Here is an 18,585-nt window from a genome sequence, read left to right on the forward strand (position 1 = left end):
ACCTCTCCAGATCCGTCGAGTGAAAACAATAACCCAGAGTTATAAGAGTATTACCTGGGGTGTTCCTACTAGAAAGTAGTTAGGTAGCCAAAAGGGGCCAACACGTGAGGGGGCTTGGGGTAAATTGTTCTTAACTGCGCAGCGTAAAGACAGACTGCACCTTCTGGACATGTGTCAACACCGCGAACATTGATATCAGAACCTACAACCTACTGCCTTCATGCGAGCCCCGATGAATTGATGATATGGAATTGTACATGACGATTTTCCTTGGTCTCTACGTCGCTGTTTGCCCATCCTAGACGCACCGCGTGTCCTCGTGCGCGGACGCCCACAATATCTTATTTTCAGTTTGAGGAAGCGAGAACACAATGCGGTTGGACGTTAAGAGACAACTCTTCGCTCGTATGCTGGAGCTTCCCTCTCGCTGGTGCATTTGACTGATTTTGATAGGCTCGGAGCGAGTGAAGGGCATTGATTTCCACAGGTTTGTTACATCCCTAGACCGATACAAGGATTGAGTCGCTGACAATGTTGCAGTACCGAACCATGGGTATTTATACTTACACTCTCGAAGTATTACGAAGCTGACTCGTCAAGATTCTGACCACTTTATACAACGGCCACGCGCACATCTGGTCGTACGAAACACAATCGATCATCAAGACCTTCGAGCTTACAGATGTTCCTGTCCGAGCGGGAAGATTTATTGAGAGGAAAAACTGGATCGTTTGCGGGAGCGATGATTTCCAACTAAGAGTCGTTAACTGGAACACCAGCGAAAAGGTGAAATCGTTCGAGGCGTAAGTGCGGTGACCCGAAGTTGGTCGAGGGTCATGCTGACCGTTCAAATAGTCACCCAGACTACATACGTGCTATTGTGGTTCACCCAGTGCTCAGCGTTGTTTTGACAGCCTCTGATGACATGACGATACGAATGTTCGACTGGGACAAAGACTGGCGTTGCGTGCGGGAGTTCGTGGGACATCAACATTACGTGATGGGGCTTTCGATTGTAAGTCGCAAGTTGATGGGTCGGTGAAGAGTTTATTGACATGCTCGCAGAACCCAAAAGATACCAACGTGTTTGCTTCTGCCTGTTTGGACCGGACCATCAAAATCTGGAGCATTGACAATCCGACAGCGAAACAGACTATTGAAGCCCATGAAAAGGGTGTCAATCACATCGACTACTATCCTCATAGCGATAAACCCTATCTCCTCAGTACCTCCGATGACAAGACTGTCAAAGTGTGGGATTACACAACAAAAGCGCTGATTGCAACATTAGAAGGACACACGAGCAATGTCAGCTTTGCGTGCTATCACCCCGAATTGCCTGTCATAATATCTGGATCAGAAGATGGGACAATCAAGATATGGCATGCCAACACATATCGGCTCGAGCAATCGCTTAGCTATGGTCTGGAGAGGGCATGGTGTGTCTCGTACCAACGAGGAAAACAGGGTGTCGCTATGGGTTTCGATGATGGTGCTGTGGTTGTCAAGATGGGCCGAGAAGAACCAGCTGTTTCCATGGATGGCACTGGTAAACTGGTCTGGGCACGACATAACGAAGTCGTGTCTGCAATTGTCAAAGGAGGCGACCCTTCCATTAAAGACGGCGGTCCCATTGCCCTGCCGAGCAAGGAGATGGGAACAACCGAAATCTACCCTACCACGCTGTCCCACTCCCCCAATGGCAGATTTGTAAGTGTTTGTGGGGATGGGGAGTTCATTATCTATACCGCGCTTGCCTGGAGAAACCAAGCATTCGGTTCAGCCCTCGACTTTGCCTGGGCCTCGCACCAAAACCCCACAGACTACGCCATTCGAGAATCAGCCACGAGCGTGAAACTTTTCAAGAAACTCAAAGAGAGCGGAAGCCTTGATGTTGGCTTTCAAGCAGAAGGTCTCAGCAGTGGCTTCCTCCTAGGTGTGAAAGGCCAAGGCGGCATAGGAATGTTCGATTGGGAGTCGGGAAATCTCGTTCGACGTATTGAAGTTGAGCCAAGAGAGGTAAGTTTGATGATTGGCGATCCTTAACATGCCTGACAGCTTTCTAGGTTTACTGGAGCGAGTCTGGAGAACTCGTGGCCCTTGCTTGCGCTGATGCGACGTACGTCCTTCGTTTTGACCGCGAAGCATATCTCGAAGGTCTCAACAATGGCGACGTTGATGAAGATGGAGTTGAGGCTGCATTCACTGTTGTCACCGATCTACAGGAATCTGTGAAGAGCGGCGAGTGGGTCGGAGATGCATTTCTTTTCACTACGAACACCCGTTTGAGCTACTTGCTTGGTGAACAAGTTGTCCACATCGCACAATTTGATCAACCAATGTATCTGCTACGATACCTGCAACGGGACGAACGTGTTTACCTCTGTGACAAGGACGTCAACGTTGTGAGCTATAGGCTATCAACCGCATTGCTCTCGTACCAAACCCTGGTGCTCAGAGGAGAGGTCGATGCTGCTCAGGAGTTGCTTGCGGAGATTCCAGCGGATCAGATGAACAAGATTGCCAGATTTCTTGAAGCTCAGGGACACAAGGAACTCGCTTTGGAAGTGGCAACGGATCCAGAACATCGCTTCGAGTTGGCCCTTGGCCTCAACAACCTTGCTGTTGCATTGGAGATCGCTCGCGAGTCAGACATACAAGCCAAATGGTCCTCTGTGGCAGACAAGGCGCTTGAATTATGGGATCTTAAGCTTGCAGAAGAGTGCTTCCTGAACGCCAAAGACTTGGGCAGCTTGCTCCTCCTCTACACCAGCTCGGGTAATGCGGATGGTCTATCCAAACTAGCTCAACAGGCGGAGGAGATGGGCAGCAACAATGTGGCATTTGCAAGCTTATGGTCAACCGGAGACATACCTGCCGCGGTCGAGTTACTCAAACGTACCGGCCGGCTCAGCGAGGCGGTCTTGTTCAGCCAGACGTATAAGCCTTCTACGACCAAAGACCTGGTTCTTGATTGGAAGGAGAGTCTGGACAAGCAAGGCAAAAACAAGGTCAGTCGCTTGCTGGGGGTGCCAGGAGAGGATGAAGAATTGTTCCCCGACTGGGAAGAGTATATCAGACTTGAGCAGGAAGGTGGCGTTGCTGAACCGAAAACAGCACTCATCGATGTCAGTGGCGATGAGCCGCCAGCAACGAATGGCACTACGGATGCTGATGAAGAAGAAGACACCGCCGAAGTTGAAGCCTGAATGATGCAAAGAGAAAGTGGCATTCGCGAGGCCTACGTTTTATGATAGAAAGGGAAGCCGGCAAAATGGGAGCCTGGTAGCTTGTTTGATAATTGAGCTTAAGAAACGTTGTTCGAAAAGAGAAGAAAGGAACCTCATTGTCGAGTTCCATTGTGCATGTTGTGAAACTATCCATTTCCAAAACCCCCAAGTAACCTTGAACGCCGCGCACACCACATTGTGCTGTAGTCTGTTGCCTGAAATCATGAACTCCTTGCTGGTACTTTACACAAACCAAACCCCGACCGTAGCAATGCAACTGACGGAAGTCAGAAGAAAGGGAAAAGAGAAGAGAAAATCCTTGGACCCTCAGATTTGGCAAAACATCCTCAATCGTCGTTTTTGCCGCCGTCTCCCTGGCCATTGTCTGATCGAACATTGCCCTTGACCCCTGACACGTGCTTGACTTGGTGCCAGTGTGCGACGCGGCCTTCCAGCGATTCCGGCACCAAGAAGTACAGAGTCTGCGGTTCGTCCAGGCCTTTGAATCTGTGATTGCCCAGGCGCTTGATGGCAAAGGATTGATCCGTCAACTTATCCTGGTCGTTGTGCGACCTCAGCACATTCAGGTCGAGCCTGTTCTGCGTGGTCTTCTTTTCGGGTGGTGATCTGGCCCGACCGTCGGCGCTGTCGCTGTCGACTTTGGTCGAGGTCAACTCTCCTTGCAACTGTAGCAAAAAATCTTCCGACACCACGATCTGACCAGGTTCGGTGACCTCGATGAAGCGGGCGGCGCGGTTGACCATCGGTCCGAGATAGTCCATGCGCTGGATGATTTCGTTCCAGTTGGACACCGGCGTGCCCCAATGAGCGGACATGCGCAGCTTCAGGCCACGGAACAGGACGTGTCCCTGGTCGTCGAGGGTGGTTTGGCCGTTGGGCAGGTCGAGGATGCCAGCAGGCCAGTGTTCGGCGAGGAGATCCTCTTGAACGTCGAGACAGAATTGGACGGCCGACGCCGCGGTGGAAAAGGCGATCATGAAGCCGTCCCCGTTCTGCTTGACCTCGTAGCCCCGGTTGCGCTCGATCAGGGAGCGGATGCTGGCGTCGTGGAGAGACATGGCGCGGGACATGGCCGAGGGGTTCTTTTCCCACATGGCCGTCGACTTGACGATGTCGGTGAAGACGATGCTCAGATTACCTTGTGGAGCCGCAGTGGTAGCTGTTGCGATGTTCCCCTTGGGGCTGACCGATTCTGTTTCAGACTCGGCGTTGCCATTTGTGATGCCCTTGACATGTTTGGGTCCAGTAGAGTCCGAGGCGTAACTGACACTTGTACTCGAGAATGACCGAAATGCAAAACGAGCAGCATGACCGTAGCGGATGATGCCAACGGTTGAGAGGTGTTTTCGCGACAGAACAAAAGTTGCGGCACGACTTGACAGTGGTGGTGGTGTTGTTGTTGTTGTTGGTGTTGGCGCAGCAATCGCTATTGTTGGAGGTGTTGGTGTTGCACTGAAAAGCTGGTACGACCCATGACGCCGCGCCAGGCCCTTCATTCGGACGAGACTTGGCCAGCAATGACCCGAGGAGCCACTGCTGTTGGCCGTCTTGACTGACAGGATCGAGGGTTCGGTCCTGTTGTCAACATGGGTCTGATGAGGTTTCCACGTGCGAGGCAGACGATGACAAAGGCTACGGAAAGCTTCTTCGACTCTTCGAGTTGCAGACATCGCCATGTCGAGACGCCAATACCCCCGTTGGAACGGTGCCCTGAGCTTTTCGATTCGCTAGTGGCTCAACCCTTGGGGAGCGGGCGATCTGGGCCAGGCAGCTCTAGCGGGCAAGTAATCGCGACGAGGCGAGATCTCGGTTTCGCTTGGTGGTTCGAGCAACAGGGATGCGAGCAACTAACGCGCTCATGCAAGGCACGCACTTTCGTTTCTATTTCTTCAATAGAGAAGGTATGAATTGCGGCTTTTTGGACCATGTGAGTCTGGGATTTGTTTGCGCGTCGCACCTCTTGTGACGCCTGCAAACCTTTCTTCATTATAAGAATTATAGAAAGACATTCAGCCTCCGCATACAATAAAGGTAAAGTGTGATGGATTGAATGAAAGGAAGTATTTGCGCAAGATGCACAAAAGGACAAACATCCGCCATAATGGATGCCGTGATTATGTCCTTACCAGACTCAATGATGCAAACATAGGCTTTGTCAAACCCAGCACATCAATTCACAATAAGCAAGGACATGCTTGATGCTTCTGCCCGTACTAGGAAAATGGTTTGGAATACCCCAACAACAAAGTGCGTAAGACTATTGCATTGTGCATAGCATTGCAGCTGCATGGATGAGATGAATCATTCATCGAATTGACAATGCCTTGATTCAGGAGACCGGTGGTGAACATACTGGTGACGGCAATTTGATGCAGTGCCGTCTAAACAAGATCCAAGACCACCGTCTCACTGCCTTCTCAACGCTAGAGAACATCTCGCCCTGGAGAAGGTGTAGGGGTGGACAATGCATTGCAAGTGACATACAAATGTCGATCAGGTAATGGCCATGCTCATGTTGATGCAGAATTGACCACCATCCGAAGAGACATCCCTCCTCGATCTGCGTGGAAATCGATGCACCGCTTATTGCTTACCGTATATCATTTACCGTACATCAGCGTTGAATGCCGGGCTCAGAGGACATACGAGCAAGGCTTTATTGATTGTTTGCAGACAAAATTGTAACATGTTCGACAGGAGCTGGCTGTGCAAAGACCTGCCGCTCATCTCAGAACTGTGTCCTACTGAAATTCCTTGCCATGTTCGAAGCATGGATGGTCTTGACAGAACATAGACGCAGACTCAGAGGGGTGTACGTGGTCCAGAGGGTGTCTGACTCGATGTGATCCACTCACAGATGACTCTTATACTCATATGGGAAGTCGTACTCATATTCCGGATGCCGAATCTCTCGATAACGACATGAGTGACAACGCTTGTGACATGTTAATCCTTGAAGAGGGATGCCTCAAGCCCTCAGTCTCCGTTACAGTCTACAGTGGACGGCGACATGAGGCCGAATGCGAGTGGCTGATTTCAGAGCGGGGAAGCGACCAGCCAATGGCGGCACAGTCAAAAGTCATCCCCTTCTCCGATATCGGTCGCCGCATTCAACCCTCGATTCTGCTTATAACTCGTGCAGTGCAATTCGTAGACAGCCTCTCGACACAAGATCATTCTCAATATTCTATCCCTGACTCTTTTCCAGGTGTAACAGTGCTGAGATTTGTTCCAAGATGCCTTCAGCAGACGCCAGACCCAGAACTCTCTACGACAAGGTCTTTCAAGACCATGTTGTCAATGAACAGCCTGATGGCACTGTTCTCTTGTATATCGGTGAGTGGCCGCTTTGCCCAAACAGACAGGGTATTTCACTCACAAAAAAATTACAGACAGACATCTTGTCCACGAAGTCACCTCTCCACAGGCCTTTGAAGGTCTGAAAAATGCAAAGAGAAAGGTGCGCAGACCAGACTGCACTCTCGCCACAACCGATCACAACGTCCCCACCACTCCTCGCAAGAACTTCAAGAACGTCGCAGACTTTGTGAAAGAGGAAGATTCGCGATTACAATGCACAACCCTCGAGGACAACGTCAAAGACTTCGGCCTGACGTACTTTGGCCTCGGAGACAAGAACCAAGGTATTGTGCACATCATTGGCCCTGAGCAAGGCTTCACTCTACCCGGCACGACTGTAGTGTGCGGGGATAGTCACACCTCTACCCATGGTGCCTTTGGTGCTCTTGCATTTGGTATTGGTACCAGTGAAGTCGAGCATGTCCTTGCGACACAATGTTTGATCACAAGACGCAGCAAGAACATGAGGGTACAAGTCGATGGCAAGCTGGCACCTGGAGTCAGTAGCAAGGATATCATTCTCCATGTCATTGGCGTTATCGGTACTGCTGGAGGTACTGGCGCAGTCATTGAATTCTGCGGCTCAGCCATCCGTGGTCTGAGTATGGAAGCTCGTATGTCCATCTGCAACATGTCCATCGAGGCTGGCGCAAGAGCCGGTATGATTGCTCCAGATCAAATCACATTCGACTACCTCAAGGGACGGCCTTTAGCACCAAAGGTTGACAGCAACGAATGGAAGAAGGCCGTCAACTACTGGTCAAGCTTGAAGTCGGACGAAGGCGCCAAGTATGATGTCGAGGTCTTCATTGACGCAAAGGATATTGCACCTACCGTGTCCTGGGGCACGTCACCGCAGGACGTTGTTCCCATCACGGGCGTCGTCCCAGGCCCAGATGACTTTGAAGACCCCAACCGCAAAGCTAGCTGCAAGCGTGCACTGGAATACATGGGTCTCACCGCGGGCATGAAGATGGAGGATATCGTCCTCGACAAGATCTTTATTGGGTCCTGCACAAACGCACGGATGGAGGATCTTCGGGCTGCTGCAAAGGTCGTAAAGGGCAAGAAGGTTGCGGCCAACATCAAGCGTGCCATGGTGGTGCCTGGCTCAGGCAACGTCAAGGACCAGGCGGAGCGTGAAGGCTTGGACAAGATCTTCATCGACGCCGGCTTTGAGTGGCGTGAAGCTGGTTGTTCCATGTGCCTCGGAATGAACCCAGACATTCTATCTCCCCGAGAACGTTGCGCTAGCACATCAAACCGCAACTTTGAAGGCCGACAAGGTGCTTTGGGTCGCACACATCTCGTGTCTCCCGTCATGGCTGCCGCAGCTGCCATTGTGGGCAAATTGGCCGATGTGCGAAAACATCACGACGATGCTACGCCCGTCAAGGGCTCACCGAAACTGGATCTGATGCCAGAGCACGTCGAGATTGACTCCGAGGAGGAACTCGAGCGTATTCTCGACATCCCTACTGACGTCGGCCCTCACGCGAACGACAGCGCCGCCAGTGCTGGTGGCCTTCCTAAGTTCACTGTCCTGAAGGGCATTGCTGCGCCTCTCGACAAGGCCAACGTCGACACGGATGCCATCATCCCTAAGCAGTTCCTCAAGACCATCAAGCGTACTGGTCTCGGCTCTGCACTGTTCCACCCTCTCCGGTACAACGAGGACGGCAGCGAGAACCCTTCCTTCATTCTCAACCAGGAGCCCTACCGTCAAGCCAAGATCCTCGTCGTCACTGGCCCAAACTTTGGCTGTGGCAGTTCGCGAGAGCACGCTCCCTGGGCACTCTTGGATTTCGGCATCAAGTGTGTGATTGCGCCGAGTTACGCAGACATCTTCTTCAACAACACGTTCAAGAATGGCATGCTGCCGCTAATTATGCCTGACCAGGCGAAGCTCGAGAAAATTGCCGAGCTGGCCCGAGCTGGCAAGGAGATCGAGGTCGATCTACCCAACCAAGTCATCCGTGACGCCGCCGGCAACGAGCTGGCACGGTTCGAGGTCGAGGAGTTCCGGAAGCACTGCCTTGTCGAAGGTCTCGACGACATCGGCTTGACGATGCAGATGGATGACAAGATTGCCAGCTTCGAGCAAAAGCGCACAATGGACACGCCATGGCTCGACGGCAGTGGTTACCTCAAGAAGTGGCGCAAGGGTCCCGTCAAGGTCGAGGCAGCGCCTGTCCCCAAGACGAATCGTGGCGAAGTCAAGACCGACCCTGTCGAATGGTGAAAGGCATTCGGGTACGCTTTGGGTTGTAAGGGACTGTTGTGTGTTCGATTGGTGAGAACGTTTGCGAGATTCACACACGCACATGGCGTTTGAATGGGTTCTAAAATTAAAAGGAGGGAAGAAATGAATCATGGCAGCTGTCCAAGATCAGATACCATGTCTCAAAATGAATATGATGACGACTTTTTGGTTTCCTTTTGGCATTGCTGGGACACCGATTCTAGAACGACACGAGCATGATGATAACGTACAATAATTGTTTCTCCTGCCTTTCTTGAGTACTCGGACCAATGTTCCCATTGTGGTGTTCATGATCTGAGTGTTTACAAACGTTCCTAGCCCGAATGTTATACTGTAGGTACGTACGTGAGATACAAAGTATATGTAGATAGCTACCTTTTGTACGTAGATATATATTGATGTCTCATGTCGTACTGCTCGGTACAGTAATCCGTATCCACAACAACCTCGGGCTCGTAACTACAAGCGCCCTGATGAGACCGTGTACCACGGAAGGAGAAAGAATACTTGTAACGGACACGTTGACCCTTTTCATTTTCATTAGAGTACAATTGAATAAAAACAAACGGATTACACCACACCCATGTCCCCTCTCTGCGCAATACTGGCGATCTGCCCCGGGTACCTAAAGAAGCAAAGGAAAAAAACCAGCTCTCCCTGGCGAAGATTGAGAGGCAAAAGTGTGACTATACTCGACGACCCTTCTTTTTTCGTCGCCACCACCGCACACGCCCGATGCCAGCTGACATGTTTTTTTCACCTTTACCATCGTAGCACCAGCCTCGGTTCTTCCATTCTGGACGGGCTCGAGTCAAGGCCTGTTTCAGAGAACCAGCTTTTGGCGATGACCACCTCAAAGGGAAATCAACAACGGTGTCGTTTTTTTGGGAATTTGCATGGCCAAAAAAGAGAAAACCAAACTCTCTAGCCATGTTCAATCTATCTCTTCGGACGCCTGGAACCGGTTTCCATGGAAGCGAAGCCACAAGAACATTTTCTTCCAGGTGGCATGATTCTTGCATGCAAGATTGGTGGTGGACGAGACTATACGGACACGTTACGCCACATTGAAGCCCCCCTCCAAGGAAAGAAAAGAAGAAATCCAATAAATCTACCCGACCCATGCCTAGGTAAGTACAGTAAGCGCGCCACCTCGTGTGTCAAGCTTCTCAAAGTGGCTCCCCCCTCCCCTCCCTCTCTCGAGCGTGGACAAAGCACCCACAATGATGTCCGAGAAACTCAGTATATTGTTCCCGGGAGTCCACTCTCTCTCATCAAACTACTGTAAGATAGAAACTTCGTAAACGGTCCTTCGTAGTGGAGGTCTGGGGCTGAGTCTGGAAGAGACGAAACCGTCAAGACACGAATTGGCTTGGACGTATGAGACGATACTTTGAAGGAAACTTTGTGTGTGACAGAGACAAAGGTACCGGAATATGGGTAACTAATTCCTTGGTAAGGACCACGGATGGATGTCTCCAGTCAGATAATCGAACAACCCCCTTGTTTTATTATTGTCATTGAAACCTTCATATTGAATAACCTACCTACTTACCTGGGTAATGTTCTGCCGCCATGATTCAATTTCGTGGAACTCGAATTGTCACAAGGTTAGTGACCAGGTGAGGGTGATATGCCCCATACGGTGACTGCGTCAGTGATGCCGCAGGGAGAGGTTATCATAGTCTGGGCACAGATACCATCCATGCACACTCTCTTGTGCTTTGATTTCGCTCTTCGTGTTCAGCCACCCTTGTTGTTCTCGTGTTCGGCGGCTATCGGCCATTCTAGACCACCTTCAACGGGCGCCTCGATGGGGGACTTCGCGTAACCGTGAGTTGGCGCTTCCACATTTTCTCATTCAGTGGAGATATGGCTGACGCAATCTGCCGAGTTGCCACATTGAAGGTGTGTTGTGCGGCTACACAAGAAGAAAAAATGTCGTCGCGTGGCAGCCACAAAACACAGAGACACGTGGAACAAGGTTCGACCACGTGCGGCAGGGAAGACCCATGGTCGCAGATGCAAGAAGCCCAAGCCCTGCAATCTAGGCCTAATCTGTGCCTAACTGGGGGCCAAAGAGCCCGAGAATAATTTTCTTGGGCGTTGACTGGTGAGAGCAGCGGGCTAGTAGCTGAGCAGAGGCATGAATGGTGTCAAGATTTGTGCCGTGTGCCATACCTGTTTAAAAATAATCCCCTTCGTCCCCCGGGACAGATTGTGTGACAGCGGCACCAGGCCCAGATATGGCCGCCTAGCGAAGCAGCGACCTATGACAATTGCATTTGTCCCGCAGGACAGACCATGAGGGTATAAGCACAGTACAGGCAGGTTGGCCACCCGGTAAGAGAGCCGAAAGTGAAGGCCATCTTTAGCAGCTCGCATCGGAACGTCAATGTGGAATTGCTATTGCTGGTGACCGATTGATCTTCCAGTAGGTATCCAGCCATCAAGGGATTCCAGTGCATTATGTACTAAGAAGATAATAGTCACCAATAATTGACCAAATGTCCTGTATATGCAGTGGTCAGTGCTTCTGGAAACGAACGGAACGGCGAGAGGGCGAGGGCGAGGTCCTTTGCGTTGTAGTTTCGTTGCCTTTGACAAAACCCCCTATGCCAGGAAGAGAGCAAAATGTTTCCAACACCTTGCCGGTCAGCGCTTGCCTTTGGCCAGAAAAGGCAGTAAAGATCACAGACTTGACTGGGATCGGCAAATGGAGAGCGAACGCTCGAGCGAATCATCAGTCGAAGGCTCATCAAGGTCAAGTCGCGGGCCTGCGGATTTCAGCGTCTAGCTGCAACACTAGAGAAAAGGTCGGTGGAGATGAAGCTGGCCACGCAAAGGCCATGCTGTAACAAACATGGTAGTAGGTGGGAGGAGCTGGTAGGTACAGAGGATTGTACCTTTTAGCCAGGTCTCCATCCCACATTTATCCCGGCCTCATCGCGTGGAGTTTTTGGTCAAATTGTTTTCGCAGCCCAAGGCTCACTAAATAGCCAAACAATCTTTTTCCTCGGAACGAGTGTGACGGTAACACGCAAACTGGAATCATCTAGAACGAATTAAACTGCTTCCACGGTGGATCTGGAAATCTTCTGGAAGGCCTTCGTGCAAGGAAGGGGGAAATTTGAGGACGGGCTTAGTTTCGGCTGCTGTTGCCGCTGGGCCTGGTAGGGTGGGTGGTGGTGGTAGTGGCGGCGGCGAAGGGAGGACACGGTAGAGCGTGGTCGAAGGCTGTTCTGACTGTGAGACCTCGTACTCGGAATCCTTGTGGAGGCGGCGCAGTGCCGGGATGAGATGGGAATGGGATGGTCAAAGAGAAGTAGTACCGGGCCTGACTTCTTCATCTTTCCACGTGGCCTCCCTGGCTGCAGAATGTGTGGACTAAGAAAGTATTTTCTAGTGTGCCACTAACTGTGCATTAGCGTGACTAATTTGATTATTGGCTATTCCTAATATGGACTAGACACCATGCTGCTTTGCTTCCAGGACCAAGAGCTTTGGCGCCACGCCAGCTTTGAATTTCTGCCATCGTCCAGATGGTGACCAAATTCTACCTCTTAGTTCGTTTCACAATTCTTCCTAGTCTGGTCGATCACAACTGATCGAGTCGAGTCAAATCTGACTGTCGCATCTTGTGTCTTGCCCTCTCGCCGGCTCTGCCTCTTCTCCTCCTCCTCCTCCTCCTCTTCTTCACGCATTCTCCAGATTCATGCTGACCAATGACACCACTAGCCTCTGTCTATCTTTCCATCTTGGGACCTTTTCTCCGAAGGCGACCGTTTTGAGAGCCTTGCCATCATCCTACGAGTACCGTGAACATTTGTCATAGGCGAGTGGCCGCAAGCATTGAGACTCACTTGCCAGGGGCCTTAACATCTCATCTTGCAAGATGGAGCATGCGGACAGTATCAGTGAGTCAACTGGTAATTGGGACACTTCATGCGCAGGCATCATTTTCCGGAAGAGATGTGCCGCAAATTCACATCTGCGAGCGAACGAGTCTGAGGGTATTTCGGATGCATGCATGCATGAGATAATCCCCGACACGCGTGCCCTGAACGTGTCCATTGCCTTACACATTGCCAATGTCGATGAGTGGAGAATACCGTTATGAAGATGTCCTGCGGCCGTCCGAAACAGAAGGGGTTTGTGCCAGCATTAGAGAGCGGATCCTCTGCAGGGAAATGCGCAGTAACATATTCCAGTTCGTTCGCCAGCACTTCAACCTGGTCGGAAGTGGTCAAATTTGATATCTGACTGACTCGTGTTGCAAGTATGAGACGCTCAACAAGAGATGAAGTGCGCTTGTGGACTTTGCAAAGGACGAACCACACCACATGCTCGAAGAATACGAATGACACATGATGCCCGGCGGAGACCTTTTGATAGTCTGCCTCGCTTGCTCATTTCAATGTACTGGTGATGATGATCAACTCCTGGATCACGATCCTACGACTATTTCCCTCCCCACCACGAGAATCATGCGTGCCTGCGGCGAGCGATTCCTGCTCATGACGAATTTGACAGCCATGTGCAGTATTTACTTCGTAAAATTTGTCGTAACGTATCTTACCCGTGGCAGGTAGTTGTGGTCTGTGTCTCGTGCATTCGGCCCAATTCATCGACGCAATGGCCTCTGGCTGCCCTGTCCCCATGACGTCTACCATGTTATGTGATAGAGGATCCGGTTCTTGCTCATCGCGCCAATTGTCTACAGTAGGATCGTTACACTAGTGGTCTGTGGAACTCTACTATGTTGATACTACGAAGGACTATAGGTAGAATACGAGCGAGTATGACATTGCTGCGCAGGGTTCGGGTCGGGGGCCACTAATCCCTTCGACACATCAAGAACCAGGACCAATTATGGGACTGCGCTATGTACTGTACAATATGGAGTCGTTGTCGAGTAATGCAAAAGCTTAGTACCCTATGGGGCTCCGGTGTAGGTGGTAAAAGAGACCTCAGACCGGTACAAGTACGCAGATCCAGGCATCCTAATACGTAGGTCAAATAACGTAGGCGTGGGGAATTGAAGGGCTTGTAGGGACTAATGCAGCCCCTAAAGCCAGGCGAGGTGTAGCGTGCATTGACGTTGGAAACACACGGGTTTGTACAACACACACACTACGGTGGTGCGGACATGGTCCTGGCTGGCTTCTATTCAAGCCACGAGGTGTTCAGATCAATTACTTGTCACCGCATATACAATACTATTGTAGGTATTCCGGACAGACGCCTCATGCCAAAGGAATTACATTGTGCCATCAGAGGGAAATGTCAATGCAACACCGGGTCACCTTGTTGATGTCAGTACATGTCAGGGTACCAATGAAGAATGATCTGTGCCTGCAGCTGTCAATCAGTCATTTCCATCCAGCTGGCACAGGGTGTCTCTTTGTCTCGCATCATCCCTGGTCCCTTACGCTGCTCTAACCATCCCCCTTCGTAGTCCTTTAAATCGCCTATGTAAGATATTGTCTAATTAATTCTCCGCAGGGCCGATTCAGGGACGTGCAGTGGCGTGCACGTTTTTGTACCGCCCATTATTTTCTGCCTCTACCCTGTAAATCGTCACTGCGTCGACCAGACTGATGTCGTTGATGGTATCCTAGTTCTCACATCATCTATTCTCCTCACAATAATATTCTCAAAATAATAGTTTGATCTGTTTGACATCAACCTCAACCAACAAATTCTTTACGAAACCATACGAGTACCTTGGTATCCTCAATTTACGCTACATACCTCACCCTGCGAAAACGAACCCAGACGAAAGAAAAGACCGGATTCACCATCAGATCAGCCCCCAAGTAGATCTCTTCGACAAATCCAACCCTTGCGTTGCCTCATCCCTGCTCCGGCGATCGAAACAATCTCTCACCAGTTCTCTCGCGGCTTCGCTTCCCTCCTTCTGACCGACAACCTGGCCCTTTTTGGGTCGCCTGGCGAAACTGGCCCCCTTTTTCCCTGCCCTACGCATCAGACTGAGTGGAAGGGGAAGGCTTCTCGAAGGTGTAATTTCGCACAATCAAAAGAGTCCACAAATCACTTTGAAGCAAGAGACAGGTGAGACGGTAGCGGCAGAAGATCACTACCCATACCGGTGGTCCCTCAAGGCCTCCAGTTCTTTCGCCAAAACCACGCCTAACTACATCGGACAGGGCGTCCTAGTCAGACAACTCCTGGCCTAACTCGTATCCGACTCGTGCCGCCAGGGTCGGATTCTTCTCGAATTACAGCATTATCCACCGCTGCTACGGACACCCCGGCCTAGTCTGCGGCTTCAACAAACTCCACCTCCTCGTGGTCTCGTGGTGAGGCAATCCCGGCTCTTCGTGGGTTGCGGATTGCGCCCCCATTCGCATTTTTTGGCCCACTCACCGTGCTGGGTGTCGACCGCCAGTCTTTCTGCAATGTGTTGCGGATTCCCTCCAAGTCGTCAACATCTTTACCCGTACGATTCCCAGTTCTCTTTATGCCCGATCCAAGCGATGCGACTGTCGTCGACTCCATGACCTCGCCAACTGACAATTTGCCAGTTCATAATACGCAGTCCGACACCTCTAGATATACTTCCTCGCCTCCAATTCCGCCTGGTCGGGATATCGCTCGCCCGCCACATCACCATCACACGAGTTCGAGCAGTATTACTCAGAGTAAAAGTCGGCGTTCACTTGCCTCACTCGCACGTGAAAAAACTTCGAACGCATTCGCCAATTTGGCTTCAATAGGCACAACATCTACACCTAGCCTTCGATCCGCCACCTCTTCGGGAAGTTTGGGCAGGCATTCCATCGCCAGCGGGTCAGTCCGTCCAAACCTACCACGCTCGCCAACATCGCCAGAAGTTCATTCTGGAACACAACGGAGAACCAGTGGAACTCATCTACCCGGGCAAGATCCTCGAAGTAGTACCTCTGTCCCACCAATGCCGAATCCCGATCGCAACAATGGAAGGATGCATCAGTCTTCCTCCAAGGTCCTGCGAATGACTGACGACGAAAGACCTTTCACCCGAGACTTCAAGGATCTCTTCTCGACGCTGATCACCAGTCTCCCTCTTACTCCCCATCGCGTAAGGTTCTCCAGAGTCGAGGAAACCTTTCTGTCTGAAGAAGCCATCACGAATCTGGGGTCCCTAAAGTTCTCGCAGTCCAATCGCATACCCGACCCCAAGAACCCTTCGCGATGGGTAGTCACCACGACCACGACCACATTCTCCATGGCCAAAGAGATGGCTCGCTCGGTTTGTCAACGCTTTGTAGACGCCCGCCTCATTGAGTCTGCCGAGAACAAGTCGATCACCACGTTCAATACCAAAGGGGGTGTCTGGCAACTAACGCCGAAGGGTCTGTCAATTCTCTCGAGGTTCTGCAGCCGCAACGGTATCAACGCGCGGCACATCGAGCCACTTCTGAAACGAAACCACATGCACATGGTTGCCCTAGAGAGAGACTCGTTGACGGACAAGATTCACCAAGATCGGGCCACCGTCGAGATCATTTTCCGCAGATTCATGGGTTCTGATGGCCCGAACTTGAAGAGTTCCGTATCTTTATCGGACTCGGATTCCATCTCAGACTATGCTACTGGTCTGATCGGTGTCAAGATGGCAAAGGAACGCAGAGTGCTTGATAAAATTGTCCCCTACACCTTTACTGGAAAGGCCGCTTCCGACTGGCTCCTCGACTGCACAACTACTATCGACCGCAGGGAAACCTACGAGATGGCAGAGTTGTTCGTCAAATGGGGCCTCATTCAACCAGTCATTGAAGACAGAGCCTACACTCGTCAACACCCAATGTCAACCTACTTCCAGCCCACAAAGCATGCCGTGTACACTGTAACGGAACGCGGTCAACGTGTATGCGGCTGGATTGCCCGCCCGCCCAGTGTCGAGAGCGAGGATAGCCGCGACGTTAAGGAAAAGGGACGGATGACACGGGATTCTAATGTCGGTCGACTGAACGTTATCCTCCAGGATGCTGCCTTACGTCTGTTATTTAGAGAATTCCTTCGGCAATCACTGTGTGAAGAAAACCTTGGATTCTACCTCGACGTCACAGAGTTTATCTCTGCATATCGTCAACTGGACGAGTCAGGACGACTGAGCAAGCCAGATGTGGTGAGGGAAACCCTGGCAGGAGCATATGGTACGTGCTTGACCTAGCATATGCTTAAATCATTTACTGACAGTATCCTAGGGCTGTACAACTCTTTCCTAGCTTCGGGCGCACCCTCTGAGTTAAACATTGATCATTCCCTGCGAAATCGCCTCGACAGTCGCATGATCCGCACAAACCCTGATGATGAGGCCATGAGAGAATCTCTCGACGAAGTTATCGAACTGTTTGAGCTTGCGCAGGCTGCTGTGTTCAAACTGATGGCAAGCGTAAGAAATTTTATTCATCAATTCGCTAGACTTGTCACTAACTGCGAGTCGTAGGATTCCGTTCCCAAGTTCCTTCGCGATCCCAAAAACGCTACAGTTTTCCGAGATCATGAAATTGATCTAATATCTGGCACAAATCGCACCTTGTCTCCTGCTCCCGAAGGCCTGGTGAGCCGATCGAATACACGATCATAACACCCGCTCCTCTCTCACTCGACAAGTGTCGCAATTGTCCGCAACAGAAGAGCAAGACGGGCTCCTTTGGATCTATTTGCATTGCACATTTAAATGTGATGAATATTACGAACACAACAAAGGTCTGCGTCGTGGATCTTAATGTACAAACAAGGGCACTTGCCCATTTTTTTTGTCAATAATCAAGATTGTTACGACAAGCGTGACCAAGAGTCTATTGACTCATGGTAGGACTTGTCTACTGGTGGGTTTCCCACAATCTCTGCATAGAAACCGCTCGGCGTTCAGCATAGCGTGGTCTGTCTGGGAGGCGTTATAAACGGTTTTAAGGCAAGCATATTTAGCAGCATGGTCTTCCGGTCGGCATTTGCATTGGAAAGATACCCCTGTGGAGGAAAGCAAAGCCGTAGACGGGAAGACGAGGATGTGAGCATCGTTGGACTCTGGTAGTCATAGGCTAGTTTACTGGTGCTTGTTGGGAGTAATGAGGCTGTGTGAGCCGGTGCTTTGGGATAAACTTGACCCAAGAGGGATGGAACATGGAAATACTGCACATTACACAAAGAGTATCCTATTTTCCTCACGTCGTCTGGACTTGAGGCTTTTCCTTCTACCTGAATGCGATCTATCCTGGAACCGTATTCCTACTCGACACATGTTCCCCACCACCGGAGTTGGTCGACGTGACGAAGGAAGAGGCGCAGCATTGTACGCACGCACCATCGTGGACCTGCACATGCGGATTGCATGGTGCCGAAAACCCCCTGGCTTCTTTTCTTGCATGTTTTTTTGAAGCGAAATGACGAGCGGATAACGGTAATTCAGAAATTCTGCTTCCATTTGGGTTCCAAGGTTTCTTATACAAATACTACGCTGATCGGACAGTGCCGTCGCACAACCCACCAACCATTGCATGAGTCCGTGGCAGTGTGCGTCTCATAATCTGCATGGCATCATGAAAAGAGATTATTGGATGCCACTGAAGATTATCTTTACGTGAGAAGGCGAGAAAAGGGTTAGCGAAAGTCGGTTTCGGACTTGACGGGCATAAAGCTGACCAGAAATGGGATGAAACATTCTATACTGAGAGAACCGAGGACGGTTGGTGTGGTCCA

The 18,585-nt window shown here is 50.8% G+C and overlaps 4 protein-coding genes across 5 annotated transcripts; 3 read left to right on the forward strand and 1 right to left on the reverse strand.

Annotated features, from left to right (window-relative positions):
- Positions 1-172: 172 nt before the first annotated feature.
- PV06_01397 (uncharacterized protein) lies at positions 173-3,371 on the forward strand. Its single transcript, XM_016401998.1, has 7 exons — positions 173-405; positions 454-487; positions 541-553; positions 601-803; positions 856-1,015; positions 1,066-2,019; positions 2,067-3,371. Exons 1-7 carry the CDS (start codon positions 372-374, stop codon positions 3,207-3,209), a joined length of 2,541 nt encoding a protein of 846 aa, XP_016269051.1. The 5' UTR covers positions 173-371; the 3' UTR covers positions 3,210-3,371.
- On the reverse strand, positions 3,316-4,927 carry PV06_01398 (uncharacterized protein; the record flags this gene model as incomplete). Its single annotated transcript, XM_016401999.1, has 1 exon — positions 3,316-4,927. The coding sequence occupies one exon, from the start codon at positions 4,925-4,927 to the stop codon at positions 3,578-3,580; it is 1,350 nt and encodes a 449-aa protein (XP_016269052.1). The 3' UTR covers positions 3,316-3,577.
- Positions 4,928-6,428: 1,501 nt separating this feature from the next.
- Positions 6,429-9,137, forward strand: PV06_01399 (3-isopropylmalate dehydratase, large subunit). The gene is made up of 2 exons (XM_016402000.1): positions 6,429-6,587; positions 6,644-9,137. Exons 1-2 carry the CDS (start codon positions 6,488-6,490, stop codon positions 8,851-8,853), a joined length of 2,310 nt encoding a protein of 769 aa, XP_016269053.1. The 5' UTR covers positions 6,429-6,487; the 3' UTR covers positions 8,854-9,137.
- A 5,330-nt stretch (positions 9,138-14,467) lies between these two features.
- Positions 14,468-18,055, forward strand: PV06_01400. Of its 2 annotated transcripts, XM_016402002.1 has the most exons (4): positions 14,468-15,337; positions 15,423-17,036; positions 17,088-17,275; positions 17,330-18,055. In XM_016402002.1, the coding sequence occupies exons 2-4, from the start codon at positions 15,812-15,814 to the stop codon at positions 17,468-17,470; spliced, it is 1,554 nt and encodes a 517-aa protein (XP_016269055.1). In that variant the 5' UTR covers positions 14,468-15,337; positions 15,423-15,811; the 3' UTR covers positions 17,471-18,055. The 2 variants fall into 2 exon arrangements, with proteins under 2 accessions (XP_016269055.1, XP_016269054.1); XM_016402001.1 differs by having other exon boundaries at positions 14,468-17,036.
- The last annotated feature ends 530 nt before the right edge of the window (positions 18,056-18,585 follow it).

Source organism: Exophiala oligosperma (assembly GCF_000835515.1).
Source record: "Exophiala oligosperma strain CBS 72588 unplaced genomic scaffold supercont1.1, whole genome shotgun sequence".
NCBI classification, from domain to species: domain Eukaryota; kingdom Fungi; phylum Ascomycota; class Eurotiomycetes; order Chaetothyriales; family Herpotrichiellaceae; genus Exophiala; species Exophiala oligosperma.